A 21,078-nucleotide genomic window follows, 5' to 3' on the forward strand; every position below is an offset into this window, starting at 1 on the left:
CTCCCTCCCCCTCCACTTCTCACAGATTTAACTATCATCTCCAGACTGAAGACTCGCAAAGCTGTTTTTGTATGCCTGGCTGGTCTCTCCCAGTCTCTTATTTAAGGCTTTTTCCCCGATGCTTCCACCTGGATGCTTGCTGACTCCTCAAGCAGAAAGACGACATTACTTGAGCTATTCCAAAGCTGGCTGCCCCCTTGCAGATCCAGGGGAGCCTAAAGCGTGTTTCAAAGGATGACGTCACCAAATGGAATCCACATTTTTATGTGGATTCATCACATTTGTCTTAACAAGAAAAGGGATCCTTGGAAGCTGGAAGAGACATCACCTTGCCAACAAAGGTCCGTATAGTTAAAGCTATGGTTTTCCCAGTAGTGATGTATGGAAGTGAGAGCTGGACCATAAAGAAGGCTGATCGCCAAAGAACTGATGCTTTTGAATTATGGTGCTGGAGGAGACTCTTGAGAGTCCCATGGACTGCAAGAAGATCAAGCCTATCCATTCTGAAGGAAATCAGCCCTGAGTGCTCTGTGGAAGGACAGATCCTGAAGCTGAGGCTCCAATACTTTGGCCACCTCATGAGAAGAGAAGACTCCCTGGAAAAGACCCTGATGTTGGGAAAGAAGGAGGGCACAAGGAGAAGGGGACGACAAAGGATGAGATGGTTGGACAGTGTTCTTGAAGCTACCAGCATGAGTTTGACCAAACTGGGGGAGGCAGTGGAAGACAGGAGTACTTGGCGTGCTCTGGTCCATGGGGTCACGAAGAGTCGGACAGGACTAAACGACTAAACAACAACTATTGACCGGGTCCTCTGAGGAGCTTATCATTTCTGGCAACAGATTGTTCAACTTTTCGTAGAATCATGGCACAGTTTGAAACTTGTAGGTTAAGAAAGATTCTTATTTTCACTGACACCCCACTATCGATAAATCAACAAAAGCTTATCCCAAAAGCCGCTCATCTAGCAAGCCTTGAGATTCCCAGAGTTTGTAAAACCCACACTCGACGAATTTAGAAATCTTGGCTGCTCTGAAAGAAACAATGACGGAAAGAAACATCTATAGATGTGTGTGGTGCTATCTAAAAGCAGTTCCAGATTTATTCAGGCTCCCATCAAACTCAGACAGGGATGGTGGGAGTTGTAGTCCGACAATATATCGCGGACCCACAGAATTCCCCATCCCTGGGCTATCCCTGACCTAAATCAATCCTCCCAGGGTCATTCATACACAGTTGCAAGTAACAAAAGGACACATAGAAGATGCGAGATGGCAACACATGGCTTTAAGTTTCTAGAAACCTATGTGTGGTCGTGGGGTAGGGTCACGCATCCATACGGATGAGAACAGCGCCTACCGGAATGATGATGCTCTGTATCTAATATGAGACAGAATAGGTGTCAGCTGTGCCCCATGCATGGAGGAAAGCAGAGTGAGACATGCCTCGGTCCAGTATATCTGAAGGAGCATCTCCACCCCCATCGCTCAGCCCGGACACTGAGGTCCAGTGCCAAGGGCTTTCTGGCAGTTCCCTCCCTGCGAGGTTACAGGGAACCAGGCAGAGGGTCCTCTCGGTAGTGGCGCCCGCCCTATGGAACACTCTCCCACCAGATTTCAAAGGAAAAAGCAACTACCAGACTTTTAGGAGACATCTGAAGGCAGCCCTGTTTAGGGAAGCTTTTAATATCTGAAGGACTATTATATTTTAATATTTTGTTGGAAGCCGCCCAGAGTGGCTGGGGAAACCCAGCCAGATGGGCGGGGTAGAAATAATAAATGTATCATTGTTATGATGATGATGATGATGGTGATGATGAAACATGTCGCGGGGGGGGGGGAATAGCCTCGCTTTGCCTCTTTTCACCTTCCCTATGTTGTTGCCTTCTGGACTATAAAGGTAGAGTAGGTAACCTTTTTTTAGCTCAAGGGTAGGGATGCGTGGCACTGTGGGTTAAACCACAGAGCCTAGGACTTGCCGATCAGAAGGTCAGCGGTTCGAATCCCCGGGACGGGGTGATCTCCTGTTGCTCCTGCCCGCCTAGCAGTTTGAAAGCACGTCAAAGTGCAAGTAGATAAATAGGTACCACTCTGGCAGGAAGGTAAACGGCGTTTCCATGTGCTGCTCTGGTTTGCCAGAAGCGGCTTAGTCATGCTGGCCACATGACCCGGAAGCTGTACGCCGGCTCCCTCGACCAATGAAGCGAGATGAGCGCCGCAACCCCAGAGTCAGCCACGACTGGACCTAATGGTCAGGGGTCCCTTTACCCTTTAGCTTTTTAGGGATGTGTGAACCTCGACATGAACACAGCCAAAATTTGCGTTTCTCAAAATTTTGCAATGTAGTTCTCCACTCAAGCAATGTGCACAAGAATGCATACACAAGTGGCATTTAATGTATACATATCAGGAAATAGTACCTTGCCAAAAAAAAAAAGATATTTTACACAAGAAATTGGATACAAAATTTGTACGTGTGGCAATAGATATATTGGGACCCCAGCTAATTGATTTATTGGTCCTCAATTAGCTTTTATGGCAGCCCGGTCCGGCGCGCTTCCCTCAGCTGCGCCACTCAGCTCCGTCGTCCGGTAGCTCCAGTCACACCTTAGCAGAGATAAACACAGCGGTGATAAACTGTCACGTCCTTCACTTAGCTTTTTATTCCGACATTCCCCCAGGGATCTCCTGGGCTCCTTTCCGCCATTACAGGCTACGTCTTTCTCCCTCAAAGACCAGAGGGGAACAGACAGACTCCTCCCAAACTCCTCCCAGCTTCTACAGCTGACGTCTGAATGTTGAGGCATCATGGGAACTTCTTAACCAGTTAAGTTCCAAACCTGACACCCCCTCTATGCCGAAACCATTCTGACAAGTTCTTTCTGAGTTCAACACCTTGCCCTTTGCCTTGTGCCACTTCCCGGCATCTTTCCCAGGCACCTGTTGAACCCCTTCAACACTCCCAGAATCACACTGTGCGACACTTTTCCACGCACCTGTGACCTGATACCCTACTGACCCATTAGGGCCAGCAGTTGTGTCTTCTCCGTCAGACTCCTCCCCCTCTGACTTGACAACCCTTCCGTGAGCTTTCTCCATTACCGGAGATGAAGCCTCACTCCTGGACACTCCTTTCACAACCCTTGGAGATGCCCAAACCTGCCCTGAACCCTGACCCTGGACTTGGTCCCCATCACCGGGTTTTGAACCCTGATTCTGGACCTGATCCCCATCTCCGGGTTCAGTAACAGCCTCCCTTCTCCCTTGAGAAGACTTTGCACCCGTCACCTGGTGACGTATTCCCTTTTCCTTGAAAAACTCCTCCAGAGCAGACCCAGTAAACTGTGACCCTCGGTCGCTCTTGAACCCTTGCACCTTGGTGGAAAACCTTAGTTCCACCTCCGCAACCCAATCCTTGATCAGTTGCGCCGCCTCCCCCTGTGATATGAGAGAGAGACACCAGCCAACCTGGCTGTGGTCATCTGACAGCGACGGCACATACCTGGCCCCACCCAGACTCTCACACCTCATGGGTCCTGACAGATCTGTGTGAACAAGCTCAAAAGCTTCTTTGGCTACCCTCCCAAACCCGGGAAAACCAAGTACCTTTGCACCTTTGCATGCCCTGCACCCTAGGGACCTCCCACATTTCCGGAGTTTGTACCCTTTTGTGCACCTGTGCAACTTTTGCACATGACTGGGAACCTTAGCACACTGCACCTGCGCTTTCCCAGCATTCCCATCACCCTCCAGAGGTGCCTCCAGAACAAAGAAATTATCCTTGCTCTTCGCCATGTTGACCCGTTGTCGCCCCCCTCTGAAAATGGAACAGGTGTCATTTTCAAAGCACATTTTTGAACCCCTGCTTCGTTAGAGCAGATACAGATAAAAGACAACAATTCAGTCCCGGCACAACGCAGACCTCTTGCTCCTCCTGTAAAGTAGAGAAAAACACGTTAGCCACACCACAGACTGATTTTCTGTGCTCCGTCTGCGAACATAACAATCAATCCTGTTGAAACAGCCCTGCAGTTCCGCATTTTGCCTGCAGGCTTGCCTATCAGGTGCTGCCTGATAGTAGAGTCCAAAACACCCAGCGTGTCACCGTGTCCTGGCTGGAGTTGTTCTTCACAGTTGCCATAGAAGCAACAAACGTCCCGCTGCCTCTGTCCTTGGCAGCGTCCGAAACCGCAACATCCTGCGTTGCTCTGAAGACTGGACTTATCTCAGAGTTCCCAGACAACTCTGCAGCACGTATCTCCCTCTGCAGCAGATGGCTGGCCTTGAAGCCTGTAGCTGTGTCCTGTTTCCCAGGCTTTGACTTTCGACGCAAACATCTCTTGGCAGCCTTTGGAAAAAGAGGCTTTTCTGTGCTTTTACTGCTCACCGCCCCCCCACTGCTCCCAGGGCTCCCAGGACGCTTTCCTGCACCCCCAGTGGTAGGTAAAGGGCTCCCTGCAGGTTGCCTCTCTCCAAGCTCCTCACGCAGACACGTTGCATTACACGTGTAGCAATGACGAACTCCAGTGGAAAAACACTGCCTTGGGCTCCTCCCGCTGGCCTCCTTCTCCTTCTTCCGGAAAAGCACTCTTTGCCAGCTTTGCCCCCTCTGAACCTCCACTTCATTCCAGCAGGCTCCTTAAACATGCCTTTGGAAACCCTCGCCCCCCCCTCTGGGGCCCACAGCCCTTCCCAGCTGTGCACCGGCTCTCACGAAGGTGGTCAGCGCCATCTTGCCTTCCTGTTCTGAAGCAGCCATCTCCCGGCCCTTGCTGTCCGCCTCCAGCCTCATAAACTCCCTGGAGCACTAGGCAAACGGCCTCTGGCTTCCTGGCACCCAGAACAGTAGACTTCAGATCAGCAGCCAGGTTGCCCAACTTCTTAAAGTGAGCATGGAATGTCCTCCAAGACCTGGCAGCCTGCCATCTTCTTCCGTTCTCCCAAGGGGCCCCAAGCTGTACTTACAGATCACAAGCTCCTCTGGCACTCCCTTCCGTGGAGAAACGATTTTCCAGCTGCTCTTCAGCTCTCCGCAACACAGGCAACCACTTTGTGCCTTTCAGTCAGCCGCTTTTAGCTCCGCAGCTACTCCTTGCCTCTTAACACCAGGCAAAAAGAAAATCACCATCTCCTGCCGAACTTCAAACGCATTCCGGCAGCCTCTTCAGTGACAGTTTTACAAGCGGTGATTAGTACCCATAACCTGTGCAATAGATATATTGGGACCCCAGCTAATTGATTTATTGGTCCTCAATTAGCTTTTATGGCAGCCCGGTCCGGCGCGCTTCCCTCAGCTGCGCCACTCAGCTCCGTCGTCCGGTAGCTCCAGTCACACCTTAGCAGAGATAAACACAGCGGTGATAAACTGTCACGTCCTTCACTTAGCTTTTTATTCCGACATTCCCCCAGGGATCTCCTGGGCTCCTTTCCGCCATTACAGGCTACGTCTTTCTCCCTCAAAGACCAGAGGGGAACAGACAGACTCCTCCCAAACTCCTCCCAGCTTCTACAGCTGACGTCTGAATGTTGAGGCATCATGGGAACTTCTTAACCAGTTAAGTTCCAAACCTGACAGTACGTTGGGAGAAGTTCGGACTGAAATGCTGTTGAATTTTCTGAAGAATTATTGTGAAATCAAATCACAAACTTAATGTGTGATTGTAGAGAACTGAACTTAAAGATTGGAAAAATTAAGGCACTAGAAGAAACCCAAATGGGCACAGAATCATAAAACAGAACCACAGAATTATAGGTCCAACCCCCTGCAGTGCGGTAACCTTTCACCCAACTTGGCACCCATCCCTAATTCTTACTGGCTCCACCTACATTTGTGCCACACGCCAATCAGATGTTGCCATAACCTTGTCATAAGATCACATGATGGGCGTACATTCTCTACTGTCAACCTAGCTACCCTGTGTTCATTTTCCACAGCTATTTTTATTTCCCATAGTGCTATAAACAGAAGAGCTGCTTTGGTCTACCAAGAAAAATAGGTCACCAACAACAGGATTTTATTTTATTTTATTCTTTTTGCAAACATGATCACAGCATATAATCACTTCCAACCATTTTACTTTATTTTGCACTTTTCAACCGCACAGTCTCCTTCATAGAGATAATCCTGTTAAAAGGGCATTAGCTTCATTTGAGGTTTCAAAACCAAGGTATCTTTCCCCCAGACCTTCAGCTCGCTTAACTCGGAAGCGTGTCATGCTGATTTTAATGGAGCTCACCTCCTAGTAAGTAAGTGGGCTTAGGATTCATTACTCTGTAGTCCAACTCCTATAATCATTCTGACATCCAGGGTGAGTCAGAGCCTGAGACAGGGTGCAATTCAAGCAAAAGGCTTCGTTTTTTTAAATCCCATTGATTTCAATGTACCTAAAAGGTAAAGGTAAAGGTACCCCTGCCCGTACGGGCCAGTCTTGCCAGACTCTAGGGTTGTGCGCTCATCTCACTCTAGAGGCTGGGAGCCAGCGCTGTCTGCAGACACTTCCAGGTGACGTGGCCAGCGTGACGAAGCTACTCTGGCGAGCCTGCACCAGCGCAGCACACGGAAACGCCGTTTACCTTCCCGCTGGTAAGCGGTCCCTATTTATCTACTTGCACCCGGGGGTGCTTTCGAACTGCTAGGTTGGCAGGCGCTGGGACCGAGCAGCAGGAGTGCACCCCGCCAAGGGGATTCGAACCGCCGACCATGCGATCGGCAAGTCCTAGGCGCTGAGGTTTTACCCACATCAATGTACCTAGCAGGCCTTAAAAAGAAACTCTGACATTTCCTGATTGAACAAACTAGCCAGGAATGTCCAGAGTGAGGAATTACCGTATTTTTTGCTCTATCAGACTCACTTTTTCCTCCTAAAAAGTAAAGGGAAATGTGTGTGCGTCCTTTGGAGCGAATGCAGGCTGCACAACTATCCCAGAAGCCAGAACAGCAAGAGGGATTGCTGCTTTCATTGTGCAGCGATCCCTCTTGCTGTTCTGGCTTCTGAGATTCAGAATATATTTTTTCTTGTTTTCCTCCTCCAAAAACTAGGTGCGTCTTGTGGTCTGGTGCATCTTATAGAGCGAAAAATACGGTAATTCTTCCTGTCAAAAGTACACTTACTATTATTATTATTATTTGTATTTATTTATTTATTTATTTCTACCACATCCATCTGGCTGGGTTTCCCGAGCCACTCTGGGCTGCTTCCAACAAAATATTAAAATGCAATAGTCTATTAAACATTAAAAGCTTCCCTAAACAGGGCTGCCTTCAGATGTCTTCTAAAAGTCTGGTAGTTGTTGTTCTCTTTGACATCTGGTGGGAGGGCGTTCCACAGGGCAGGTGCTACTACCAAGAAGGCCCTCTGCCTGGTTCACTGTAACTTGGCTTCTCGTAGTGAGGGAACCGCCAGAAGGCCCTCAGAGCTGGACCTCAGTGTCCGGGCAGAACGATGGGGGTGGAGACGCTACTTACAAATTGGGGAAAGGCAGCTTCATCAGTCCCATGTCTCTCACCTACTCCTAGGTGAGCAGGGGTGCCATCTAGGTGGGCTGGGGGGGCAATATTTTCAAGGAGGGGCCCGCTGTGGTGATCACACAGGGTCCCAAGACATTTCGCCGCCTATTGATCCCTGTGCCACCACTTTATTTCTCGCTGCCACCACCCAGGCCCTACCTGGTACAATACTGAGTCCAGTCAGGGTTAAATTGGAACATAAACTTCTGTTTATTTATTGCAGTTTAACAAGCGTGTGGTTTCATAAACGGTATCGGTCCATTACAATCAGGGGGTGCCTATCCAGACCTATAACTTCCGCTACCTGCTCTCGCTCTCTAAACCACCTCCTCAGATATTTACTTGTCTTACTAGCCCCTAACTGTTCCTGACTCACCTTATTTCGCTACACTAACTCAACCTACCCACAGACTCTATCCCAATTCACTCCAACCAACCACCCAACTCCCAACGAACTCCTCCCTTCACCCCTCCCAGAGCTGGTTTTATAGTCCCTCTGACTCCACCCCCCTGGATTCTGATTGGGTAACCTGTTTAACTATTTCACCTCCAGCACTCTCATATGTTAACATCACACCCGGGCCCCCCAAAAATGTTGTGGCTATCCTCAAAAGCATCTTAGTCCTAGCGCATCCCTTTGACGATATCCAGGGAACTTTCCAGGAAAGTGCTCTGGCAATCTCCACCTGCACATAGCATCTTCACCTTGGTGAATCCTCTGTTGGAATACTCCAGCCACAGTTTTGTATGGGCTATCAGGAGGGAAATGCGGGGAGAAGTGAGATCACACGAGAAGGAACCACACACCAGAGTTCCGAGGTGGGGAAGAGAGATGCCTCTGCAGTGCATGATCGATAGACATGCTCAAACAGCCCCCTGCCACAGCGCAGAGATTGACAGATCCACCCATCCCTATCTCAGCTTCTCTTGCTTTCTCATTTTCCACCAATCTTAAGTTCAGTTCGCCACACTGCTGCAGCCCTCTGCAAGTTTTTAAATGGGGAAAAAAACCTCACAAACATTCACAGCAGCGTTTTAGGGCTCATTTTTCCCAACATGCACATTTTAGGGTTAAATTGTTGCCTTATATCTACCTCACCTGGGACGTGGATGGCGCTGTGGGTTAAACCACAGAGCCTAGGACTTGCAGATCAGAAGGTCGGCGGTTCGAATCCCCGCGACGGGGTGAGCTCCCGTTGCTCGGTCCCTGCTCCTGCCCACCTAGCAGTTCAAAAGCACGTCCAAGTGCAAGTAGATAAATAGGTACCGCTCCGGTGGGAAGGTAAACGGCGTTTCTATATGCTGCTCTGGTTCGCCAGAAGTGGCTTTGTCATGCTGGCCACATGACCCAGAAGCTGTACGCCCGCTCCCTTGGCCAGTAAAGCAAGATGAGCGCCGCAACCCCAGAGTCGGCCACGACTGGACCTAATGGTCAGGGGTCCCTTTACCCTTTATCTACCTCACCGCAAGCAGTTTTCCCTAATAGAAGGCATTTCTGCGTGTTATTTTCTCTTACGTGTGCATTTCATGAAGGCTTTTCCTTAACGTACACAGTTCTGCACGTTTCCTCTTGCACACAGACAGCTGCATTGCAAAATCCAGAGGAGCGTAGATTTTGAAGGATAGGTGCGGTTTGGATTTTGTTCTATTTCGGAAAGAGCGAATTAGATTAAGCTTGCGTTAAAATGTAAACCGAAACGAATATTTTCCCCTGTAGAAAATGCTTCCTCTGCCATATCCACCTTCTCTCCTAGAGTGCAAGGCCCGAGATGCGATAAAAGTTCAGGTGCGGCGGGAGAAAGTTAACACTTTAAAAACTGGGCTTGTTCCAGCTGCTTCCTCAGGATGAGAAAGAAGCTGATTGGATTGCAGCTTTGGTCATGGAATTCGTAATGGTGTCAGGGGGGCAGCCTTCTGGCCCTCTGCTGATGCCCAGCGGACCTTTAAATGCGATTAGTCTGATGACCAATATACATACTAAGGGATTTCCGCTCGGTTCCTTTTGCCAGATGTGCACGTATTTAGAAAGCCTTAAACACAAGTGGAAATGCAACAAAGGCAGAGATGACAGAAACATTATCTTTTGTTCAGAAAGCTTTTGGAGCTTCCCAAACGATTTGCGTGCATACGCGCAGAATGTATTTTGTACATCTTCGTCGGCTCTCGGTGCATTACAAAAGACCGTCTTGAAAAGGAATTAGAGGAGGTTTGTTTATCTTGCATTGTCTCATCCTGTCCAGCCTCTTAAGGAGGTTGAGCAATGCATCAAAATTATGGAATATCACAAATACAGATGGGGTGAATGCCTGCCCAGCATCTCCCAGGAACGTCACGGAACCAGGAAGCCAGGCTTGATGCTAGGCAAAGCCACTTCCGAACTGGAGAGGAGGTGGGGTTGCGGGCTTCATGCCCCTCCCCACGCTTGCGGGGGCTGACGCACAGCCCCCGCGATAACAAGGGAATACTTGGACGCGTCATTACCCCGCCCAGCCAATCGGCCTGCACGGGGGGGGGGCTGCCCTATTTAGGGCTGGCGCGGCCGAGGACCGCCCTCTTTCCTCGCCGCACTCCAGCTGAACTGTTTGCCTCTTATCCCAGAATTACCATACTGTGGTCGTCACCTTTGGAGAGGCGGGTTTGGAGGGATTGTCACTGCCCAATCGCATTAAATAGAGCCAGAAAGATCCTGGAACTTGCTGTGGCGCGTAGAGTGGCGGCGCTGGGGGGTCGGGTCCTGGACCACCCTGATATCCAGTTTGCCAAGGAGGCCCTCTACAGAGATGACGGCGTGCATCTGTCAGATGCTGGAAATGATATTTGGCTGAATGACATTGCGTCAGGGATTAGGGATTGGTTACAAATTTGAGGGTATTGGGGGCAAGCTTGGCTCGATTGGCGGTTAGGCATTGGTAGGGGTATTGTTATGTGGATGGAAAGGGTGGGGGGAGGAAGCGCCATCACCTTCCCCCCAAAATCAAAGGGTAGTCCGGTAAAGGATTCCGGAGGGTGTGGCCTCGTCCTAAGCCTATGGAGGTGTGGGCTCACAGCACGCCCCCGATCGGAGACCCTGGGGGAGTTCCTAGTTGATGTGCATCAGCAGGACTCCCCCTGCTGGTGGTTAACCCTTGCCGGTCTTCAACCAAGCGGGCTGAAGCCGGTTAGCTGATAGGACCAATGCCTAAGCCAATACCACTCAATTCCTGTAATCAATAAAGTTGTGGCCTAATTTGACCCATTAACCTCAAATTCTGGTGTCTGGTGACTTTATTTCCGTGGGGGGGAGGCGGGAACTCACCACGCAAGGACCGATTTACGAATTACACACCTAAAGCACCCTTTCCCACCCCGCCAGATGTTTTGGATTCCCAACTCCCCTCACCGCCAGCCAGCAAGGGTATTTGAAAATACAATTCAGGATCGGTTGGGGCTTCCAGCATAGCGAGGACTCTGCAAAGTCTTATTGGTTGCTGTGTAACATGCGGAACAGCCTTTTCAGAAGCAGCAAATGCCACCTGGCTGCCTTTTCCCAGCGTCCTCTGCTTTCGCATTTGTGCTTCCACCGCTGAAGATCATCACAGCACAAAATAGCGAAAAGCCAAGCAGGTGAAGCCATCCGAAACCTGCCTTTCATTGAGCAGCCCGAGAAGCGTGCTGACATTCTAGCACAGCTCTTCTTGCAAGCATGCGATTAGAAGACACGACTGCAAGCTCTCAGGATCGGGTGTTTGTGATATATACTCGGAGTTGAGTGTTGATTTCATGCTCTTTATTTCAGCTCAGGGTAAACAGTGAGTGAGTGCTTTCCACCAAAACCTCTGGCTATATATACATTATTTACACAATGGGTCCCGTGTGATTGGCTGATACAACTCCCCTCCTGGAGCCTGATTGGCCTGCAGGAACAGTCCAATCAGGTTGCTGATTCACTTCCTCCTGGTGCCTGATTGGGCTGCTCCTGCAGACCAATCAGGTTGCGGCCTTCTAGGATCCTACCTGCCTATTGTTCTAGGATTCAAGCTCAGTACATAGCAGCTTGGTTGCGATGAAATTCACCTAGACAGCTGCAGACCCTCAATACGTGTTGTTACTATCATAATCATCATCATCATCATCATCATCATCATCATCATTATTTGTATACCACCCTACACCTGCAGGTCTCAGGGTGGTCGAAACATAAAATTGCAATATAAAATATATTCAGGATCCTTGTTACTTCAGGCATTAGAAATGCACCCACAGCAATGTACAGTGGTACCTCGGGTTACATACGCTTCAGGTTACATACGCTTCAGGTTACAGACTCCGCTAACCCAGAAATAGTACCTCAGGTTAAGAACTTTGCTTCAGGATGAGAACAGAAATTGTGCTCCGGTGGCGCGGCGGCAGCAGGAGGCCCCATTAGCTAAAGTGGTGCTTCAGGTTAAGAACAGTTTCACGTTAAGAACGGACCTCCGGAACGAATTAAGTACTTAACTCGGGGTACCACTGTAATAGCTTTTTCACAGAGGCAGGCTTCACCCGGCTTTTGTCTATGCAGAGTTCGTAACTTTTATTATTATGAATTAATCACCTTTTATGTCAAGTCTCAAGGCAATTTACAAGCACACAACTACAACAAAACGGGTTTGAAAAGCAACACAAATAAAAATCCAGGTCAGAAACCTAGAAATTAATTTTTTTTAAATCACCCAACTATTTAAAAAAACCTCATTGGAACAAAAATGTCTCTTCTTAATAGGGATGCTGTTCCACAAACCAAGGGCAGCCCCACTGAAAGCCATCTTGTGAACTGCTGTGGGAGCAGGCTTCTGATATTATAGGGACTTTAAGAGGGAACCCCACCCCACCCCCAGTAACCTGGTCTGAAGCTACAGAAGGTAAGCAGATTGGCACTCAGTGCAGATCCCACAGACAAGATGTTGTAATGCATAGTTTAGAGGTCCCGGGCCCTAAGGAAGTCAGACTATCCTCCACAAGGGCCAGGGCCTTTTCAGTGATGGCTCCGACCTGGTGGAATGCTCTGTCCCACAAGACTAGGTCCCTTCAGCATTTAACCTCCTTCCGTCGGGCCTGTGAGACAGAGCTATTCCGCCTGGCCTTTAATTTGAATTCAGCCTGATCTTTTTATTTCCCTTCTCTTCCATCCCCATCCCCTTCTATGAAGATCACCCGCTCTGAGACCCCACAGCTGATTCTCCCCTGGCCTCCTCGCTGGCCCAAGTAGGACCAATTCAGCCAGCTAGCCCTGGGGATTATCTAATTGATTTTTGAATTTTATTGTTATTCGTGTTTTTATACTGTATTTTTTGCTGCTTTTATAATTAAGTGTTTTAAAGTGTTTTAAATTTGTTGTTAGCCGCCCTGAGCCTGGTTTTTGAACCAGGAAGGGTGGGGTATAAATAAAAATTTATTATTATTATTATTGGTAGTAGTTTGCCCACACAAGCAGTCTAGCCGCCATGTTCTCTGTTTTACAGCACCCCAAAAGCCTGCCAAGTGAATTTAACCAGCGGAAACGACTGGGAGAGAAGAAACTGGTGCATACGCCGTGCAGAATGGCACAACTTCTGGAGCTATTGTGCCTCTCCAGAAACAGCGGAGGCACAGCTGTTTCAGGGAGCTCTGAACAAAAGGCCAGCATTCCCCAGCTGACATTGGAGAGACACCAGAAATCACACACACACATCCCGAAGAACAAAGCGTCCTGCAAATCCCTGCCTCCCATTTTCCCAAACTTTGCAGGAAACGCCTCGGTGCAGGTTGTTTTTGTTTAATTAAAGAAATAGCGGGCAGCCTCTATTGTCCTAGCCCATTTTGAGGAGCTGGTGTGCGAAGGAGGAGGACGTTTCAGAATATTCCTTTTAATTTACGAAAAGGGGCAGAGCAAAAGCAAGAAAGAGCCATTTCGATGGCACTGGCTGCTCCTCAGAAGGCGGAACCTGCTCCTCAGGGAGACTTGTCAGGCGCTGCATCCTTTGTCAAAGCCCTTTTATATTCGCCCAGGCGTTTTAATCTATTTTTAGATTTGAGGAGGATGCTGTGCTTTTGTTACGCTGCTCAGGTACTCCTCAGTGCAATCTTATGCATCTCTCCTCCCGGAGGTCACTGGCATTTACGGTGTAGGGATGAGGAACCGTGGCTATCGCTGGACTCCCATCTCCATCATCTCCCAGCCGGCATGACCAATGGACAGAGAAGATGTGAAGTGGGAGCCAAGCAAGGTCTGGAAGAAAACAGGTTCCCTGTCACTGGTGTATAAGATTGCAGATTTATACCTGCTCCACTGAGGACTGCCCATTTGAATTGCTCACAGTGCCCCAGAGTGATGCCATTGTGAAAATTTAGAAGGCTGGCTCAAGATCTCATCTGCCCAGTGCAGAAATCCTTGATGGTGATCCCTGAATACATGTTCTTCTTGCTGTCTTATTCTATGTGTTAAACCTGCTAGTTCTACATAATCTAACGTCTTAAGTTGCCAATCCTCCTTGCCTGGGACCTCCGTTACTTTCCAGTTTTGTGCTAACGAAATTCCAGCTGCCATTGTTGAAGACATAAATACATTTTCTGGACACCCAGGAATTTCTGCCTGAACTATTCCCAACAGGAACGACTCCGGTCTTTGGGGGAAGGTTATTCTAAATATTTTTTTTCAACTCGTTGCAGATCGTCTCCCTGTTTGTTTGTTTTTTACCTTTTTACATGTCCACCGCATATGAAAAAATGTTCCCTCCATTCCTCTACATTTTCAACACATATTTGATTCTGTTCTCTATATCTTAGCCAACATACTCTGATTAAATACCATCTGTGAATCATTTTCATAGAATTCTCTTTCAACGTGTAAAACGCAGCAAATTTCAAATCATTTTTCCAAAATTTCTCCCAGAGGTTTAAGTCTATGTTGTGTCCTGTATCTATTGCCCAATGTGTCACTGGAGCTTTGACCAGCTCGGCTTTTGTTTCCCATTCTAGCAAAAAATTATACATTTTAGACCAGTGTTTATCCGTATTCTGCAATAATTCTCTTTCAAATAGCAAGGTTTGGTCCAAGAAGTAAAGACTGCAGAGAGAATAATTGGGTGCACTCTTCCCACCTTGGATCAAATCTATGCTTCCATGTGTCATAAGAAAGGTGCAGAAGATAGCGCAGGATAGTGTGCACCCCGGAAATTATCTCTTTCAGCTTCTGCCTTCTGGAAGAAGGTACAGGGTCATTAAGGCTAGGATTAGCCGCCTGAGAAACAGTTTCTATCCAAATGCGATTTTGGTTTTAAACGCAGTGTAAGGTAGTCTCTATGGGAGTATATTGTATTTAATTTTGGGGTATCAGAGTTTTTAGGGGGCTAAACAGGCTGGGATAGCAGGCTTGTTGGTTTTGAATGTCTGATGTAGATTTTTCCAATTTCGTTGTTCTGTATGGGACAATGACAATAAAGATTATCATATTGTATGAACCCATTTTTTAAATCTAATTTTAACATATCGTGTAGCTGGTGGTATTGTAACCAATCCGTAACTTGGCTCCTTATATCTTCCAATGGTTTCAGTCTGGGTTTATTCCCTGTAAAGTCCAACAGATCCCAGTATGGGACAACAACCTCTGTGCCCGCCCCCACAAGCTATGGCACTGCCCTCTGCTCCCCATAAGCTTCCTAGGGGCGGGCAGTTGAATCCTGGTCCAACTCACCATCACACTAAAGGTAAAGTAAAGGTAAAGGTACCCCTGCCCGTACGGGCCAGTCTTGACAGACTCTAGGGTTGTGCGTTCATCTCACTCTATAGGCCGGGAGCCAGCGCTGTCCGGAGACACTTCCGGGTCACATGGCCAGTGTGACAAGCTGCATCTGGCGAGCCAGCGCAGCACACGGAACGCCGTTTACCTTCCCGCTAGTAAGCGGTCCCTATTTATCTACTTGCACCCGGGGGTGCTTTCGAACTGCTAGGTTGGCAGGCGCTGGGACCGAGCAACGGGAGTGCACCCCGCCGCGGGGATTCGAACCGCCGACCTTTCAATCGGCAAGTCCTAGGCACTGAGGCTTTAACCCACAGCGCCACCCGTGTCACACTACTGATGCCAAAACATGAGTTGATGGATCCACTGGGCAGAGATGTCCAGTCTGCAGGGCTGATAATCTTGTCATGCCACAGGGATCCAGAATGGGAGGCAGGGATGCAGCCAGAACTCATAAATTAGAAGCGCCAACAATCCTAAAACAGCTTGTCACAATGGTTCCAAAATAGCAACAAGTTTCAAAATACAGCTATCTATCTTTTTCCCGGAGCCTCCAGCCCTCTGAGCGGGCCTGAAACAAGATTTATTTTGCCAGATAGTTTGTTTCTAAAATGGAAGGCATGTCTCTTGGCAGCAGAGAAAAGAGGGCAGCCACCCAAAGCGGAGAGTCTGCCAGGTTTCATCCAACAATCTCCACTGTGTCCAGTGTTTGCTTCTGTTACAAGCAACGGGGGGTGGGGGGGTGGAGGCTGCTAACATTTCCCGCAGCAGGGCTCTCGTCTCCTCTCTCGCCAAAGTCCCACCACAGAGAGTAAAAGATGCTAAGAACCTGTACCTGGTGAGAGGCACCGATTCCGTTCACCTTCCTCCGTTTAAGTTAAGACTGCAGAGCCTTTGGTCTTGGTGGCAGGCGATCTGGTTAGGAACAAAAAACCACATTGGAATGCTATACTTGAAAATGCAATGCTTTGATGTTGCATCTGACTTTTCAAGGATGCGTACAATATACAGTGGTACCTCGGGTTAAGTACTTAATTCGTTCCAGAGGTCCGTACTTAACCTGAAACTGTTCTTAACCTGAAGCACCATTATACATATATAGAGAGAGAGTGAGAAATACTGACTGGCCCAAAGTCACCCAGCAACCTTCTGAACCCAGTTGTTCACCGCCCTGGTCTCCAACACCCCACATGAACTGAGAAACTAACAGCACAAAGGAAGAATGTGCGATGGTCAAAAATGCAGAGGTAGATCTAGGTCACAGGTATCACAAAAGCACTCTGGATGTGGAATGCAGCCTCTCTGGAAGTTATTTGTTAGCTTGCTTATTTGTTAAAATCCTACACTACTTGGTAAAAAAATCCCTAAATGATTTCCATAAAAACAATAGAAATGCAAACGAGGTAAGTCTATAAAACTTTCGAAAAACTGGATAGAACCAGAATAGAACTGCATAAAGTATTGCGGAGACAGCTGAGCAAAGTTCAAAACAGAGAATTAAAGAGTGGAGGTCTAAGAAAGCTTTTAAGAGGTGTTTAAAGGTCATTCCTGACACCATCTCATGAATTCCCCTAAGGCGGGCATTCCAGAGGGTGGGAGCTATCACTAAGAAGACATGTGCCCATCTTGTCAACAAGTAACACTTGAGGAATGAACAGCAGGGTCTCCTCAGAGAATGTCAAAAAATCGTCTTGGTTTGTACTGGGGGAAGGGGTCTCCTGGTCCCAAGTTGTTTAGGGCTTTAAATGTCATCACCAAAAACATGAACGTGGATCAGTAGCTAACAGGCAGCCAGTGCAGATCTGCCAAATCGGGTGCAACTACTACGGCAAGGCTCTCCCAGTCCAAAGAGAGTCACAATTGATGCACTGAATTTGTGATGAGCCCTCCAAGGTGACTACAGTGCTAGAAGAGACTCTTAAGAGTCCCATGGACTGCAAGAAGATCAAACCTATCCATTCTGAAGGAAACCAGCCCTGAGTGCTCACTGGAAGGACAGATCGTGAAGCTGCGGCACCAATACTTTGGCCACCTCATGAGAAGAGAAGACTCCCTGGAAAAGACCCTGATGTTGGGAAAGATGGAGGACACAAGGAGAAGGGGATGACAGAGATGGTTGGACAGTGTTCTCAAAGCTACGAACATGGGTTTGACCAAACTCCTGGAGGCAGTGGAAGACAGGAGTGCCTGGCGTGCTCTGGTCCATGGGGTCACGAAGAGTCGGACACGACTAAACGACAACAAAGGTGACTACAATCACCTGAGCCATTAGGGATGGAGATGGACTAAGGAGCATCCCGAAAATATGCACCTGCTCCTTCAGAATGAATCCATTTCCTTCCAGGACAGGTACACAATTCCTAGACCTGAGAATCAGCCATCCAGAGAGGTTTGTTAGGATTCTGTCACAGGAGTAGCATTCAAGCACAAACATGGCCTCTCATGATTTAGATGACACCAAGTAACAGTGTTGGCAATCATCAGCATACTGGTGACGCCTTGCCCCAAAATCTCCTAATGACACCCCCCCCCCATGATTTTATAGAGATATTAATTAAATAGCATTGGGGACAAAGGCATGCCCTAGGGCACCCCACAGGGGTCAGGGCACACACCCTCTGGAACCAAGTAGGAGTAATGCCATGGTGTCTCCAAGCCCCAACTCACAATGACAAGCTAGGGTTAGTGGTGGCCAAACTTGGCCCTTCAGCTGTTTTGGGACTACAATTCCCATCATCCCTGACCACTGGTCCTGTTAGCAAGGGATGATAGGAATTGTAGTCCCAAAACAGCTGGAGGCCAAGTTTGGCCACCACTGAGCTAGGCAGACACCATGGTCAACTGAGATATCTAGGAGAATCAATAGGGTCACACTTCCTCTGATTCAAAGAGTGGTTCTCAAAAGGTTTGGCATGTCAAGCACGTGAGGCAGGAGAGGGTGGCAAGTATGGCAAGAAGGTTCGAGGACAATCAAAGAAACATTTGAGCATCTCAGTGCAGTAAGAATATACCACCAGAAACAATATCCATGCCTCTCTTCAAGAACACTGGCTGTTCTTCTGCAATTCTTCATGACATACTGTGAAGAGGGATTTTCAGTTCTGACAAATATGAACATTCAGAAAAAGAGAAAGGCTTATTTGTGCTGGTGAGGAGACAAGAGTTTGTTTGTCTCAAAATAGACCTAATATAAATGAGATTACCTGGCAAAAGCAAGCATAAACGCCTCAATGAGTTTGTATATGTACTTAAGGTACATATGTAAGAGTCTCATTTATAATTCCGTTTTGGGGATGATATGTGTTCTTACGTAGCTGCTTTGTTTTATACTTCTGGATGCCCCATGATCATATTATAAAGCAGTTGTCCTCTGTGTTATTTTTTTAAAAAAGTAAAGAAAAAAAACACGGCTTGGAGTTCTTTCCTTTAGTTCTCCAATGAAAATTTGGTGTAGCATGGGCAAATATTTATTCTACAGGTGCAGTCTGAAGAAAAATGTTTGAGAACCACTGCCCAAAGAACTTCAGCCATGTTTAAAATAGAAACCGGAGGCATTCCTTTTAGGTTTAATTACAAATGATATCCCTGAAAATCAAAGGAAAGTATTCCTTTATGCAACAACAGCTGCCAGGATGCTTATAGCTAAAAACTGGAAAGGCAGAAAAATTCCATCAGTGAAAGATTGGCAAATTAAATTTTCGGAATACATAAATCTGGCAAGACTCACAGCTTACATAAGGGGACAATCGGACCAGAAATTATTAAAAGAATGGGGTTGTGCTAAAGACTATATGAAAAAACATTGTTCTGGAGTTAGTATATTGGTATGTAATGAATGATGCTTTACAGGGTTAAAGAATAAGAAAAATGGTGTAAAAAAGCACAAAGATGGAAGTAATCTAATTAGACACAACAATACAGTAAGAGTAAATTTTTTGAGGTCTTAGAACAAAGGAAGGAAGTCAATTTGTGTTTATGTACGTAATGATATGGTTTTGTTCTGTAGATGTGTGCTTTTTTTTGTTTAGTTTAGTTTCGTTTCCTTTGCTTTTTTTCTCCCCTTTTCCTTTTCTGTTTTTTTTTTTTCTATATGTTCCCGGGATTCTTGTCTGGATAGTATTATTTTGGATTCAATGTTTGTAATTTTTGTTATGATTCTGCATTGGAAAAAAAAAACGCTAAAAAAAAAAGAACTTCAGCCACCAGGGCAGCTGAGGCCAATTTTCACCCAATTCTCAACCCAGTGTGAAATGAGTCAAGATCAGGGGTAGGCAACCTAAGGCCCGTGGGCCGGATACGGCCCAATCGCCTTCTCAACCCAGCCCATGGATGGTCCGGGAATCAGCGTGTTTTTACATAAGTAGATTGTGTCCTTTTGTTTAAAATGCATCTCTGGGTTATTTGTGGGGCACAGGAATTTGTTCATATTTTTTTTTTCCAAAATATAGTCCGGCCCACCACATGGTCTGAGGGACGGTGGACCGGCCCACAGCTGAAAAAGGTTGCTGACCCCTCGTCAAGATAGTCAGAAGAAGAAGAAGAAGAGTTTGGATTTGATATCCCGCCTTTCACTCCCTTTAAGGAGTCTCAAAGCGGCTAACATTCTCCTTTCCCTTCCTCCCCCACAACAAACACTCTGTGAGGTGAGTGGGGCTGAGAGACTTCAGAGAAGTGTGACTGGCCCAAGGTCACCCAGCAGCTGCATGTGGAGGAGCGGGGACGCGAACCCGGTTCCCCAGATTACGAGTCTACCGCTCTTAACCACTACACCACACTGGCTCAGGTTTAGGCATCAGCTAAAAACTTACAAGCATTTTCAACTTAGTGGGTTTTCTGAACTAACAGGCTATTGATACGTTCTACGCTGCCATTTTAAAAATGTGTTTTCATTTATTTATTGCTGGGATCTTGTGACAAACGGCGGGGACATAAACCCAGAAACAAACAAACAAATTTGCCCAATCCTTAGCACAAGCGTGGGAAAAGCTGGTGCGTTCAATCTGATGCTTCATCAACAGAGACTTCCATTCAAATACCACCTGGTCAATGTTTATTTCGAGCTGACTAATTGAACATAATGCCTCTCTTGTTGTCATAATAAAAAAGGGATCATATTTGGAGGTGGCGGAAGAGGAGCTGAATTCAGCTTTGAGCAGTAATTAAAGCAATGCTTCCTCTCTCTAAAACCAATAGGTAAAATCAACCCAGAGCTGGGCCTGCAATGTTTTATTGCCAATCTCTAAAGAGAGATGTGCTTTGGGACCCTTGAGTGCAATGGAATAGCAGAATAACCATCTGTACAGCATGTTCTTCTGCTGCGGTGAGAGAAAGCACAGGCGGTACTTTCGTGGTGCACACGTCCTATTGGCCAGCCAGTTCCTTCATCTTCCCTGTTGGGCAGCACTGATGGGAAAGGTCCGTAGCTCAGCGGTAGAGAATCTGCTTTGAATGCACAATGTCTCAGGTTCAATTCCCGGCATCTCTCCTGTCCGGCCTGGGACTAACTCTCCCTGGCCGAAGAATTGATGCTTTTGAATTATGGTGCTGGAGGAGACTCTTGAGAGTACCATAGACTGCAAGAAGAACAAACCTATCCATTCAGAAGGAAATCAGCCCTGAGTGCTCACTGGAAGGACAGATCCTGAAGCTGAGGCTCCAATATTTTGGCCACCTCATGAGAAGAGAAGACTCCCTGGAAAAGGCCCTGATGTTGGGAAAGATGGAGGGCACAAGGAGAAGGGGACGACAGAGGATGAGATGGTTGGACAGTGTTCTCGAAGCTACCAGCATGAGTTTGACCAAAACTGTGGGAGGCAGTGGAAGACAGGAGGGCCTGG

At 47.5% G+C, this 21,078-nt stretch overlaps 1 protein-coding gene across 5 annotated transcripts in view; it reads right to left on the reverse strand.

Annotated features, from left to right (window-relative positions):
* CCDC85A (coiled-coil domain containing 85A) overlaps positions 1 to 21,078 on the reverse strand; it is a 157,400-nt gene that overhangs the window by 103,169 nt on the left and 33,153 nt on the right. Inside the window, exon 3 of one of the 5 annotated variants that reach the window (XM_077925426.1) lies at positions 16,077 to 16,156. The exons of the other annotated variants lie outside the window; for them this stretch is intronic. Coding sequence (XP_077781552.1) covers positions 16,119 to 16,156 — 38 coding nt within the window. The 3' untranslated portion in view covers positions 16,077 to 16,118. The remainder of the gene's footprint in view (positions 1 to 16,076; positions 16,157 to 21,078) is intronic. 5 annotated transcript variants of the gene reach the window in all.

The sequence above is a fragment of the Podarcis muralis genome, chromosome 3, assembly GCF_964188315.1.
Source record: "Podarcis muralis chromosome 3, rPodMur119.hap1.1, whole genome shotgun sequence".
Lineage (NCBI taxonomy): Eukaryota > Metazoa > Chordata > Lepidosauria > Squamata > Lacertidae > Podarcis > Podarcis muralis.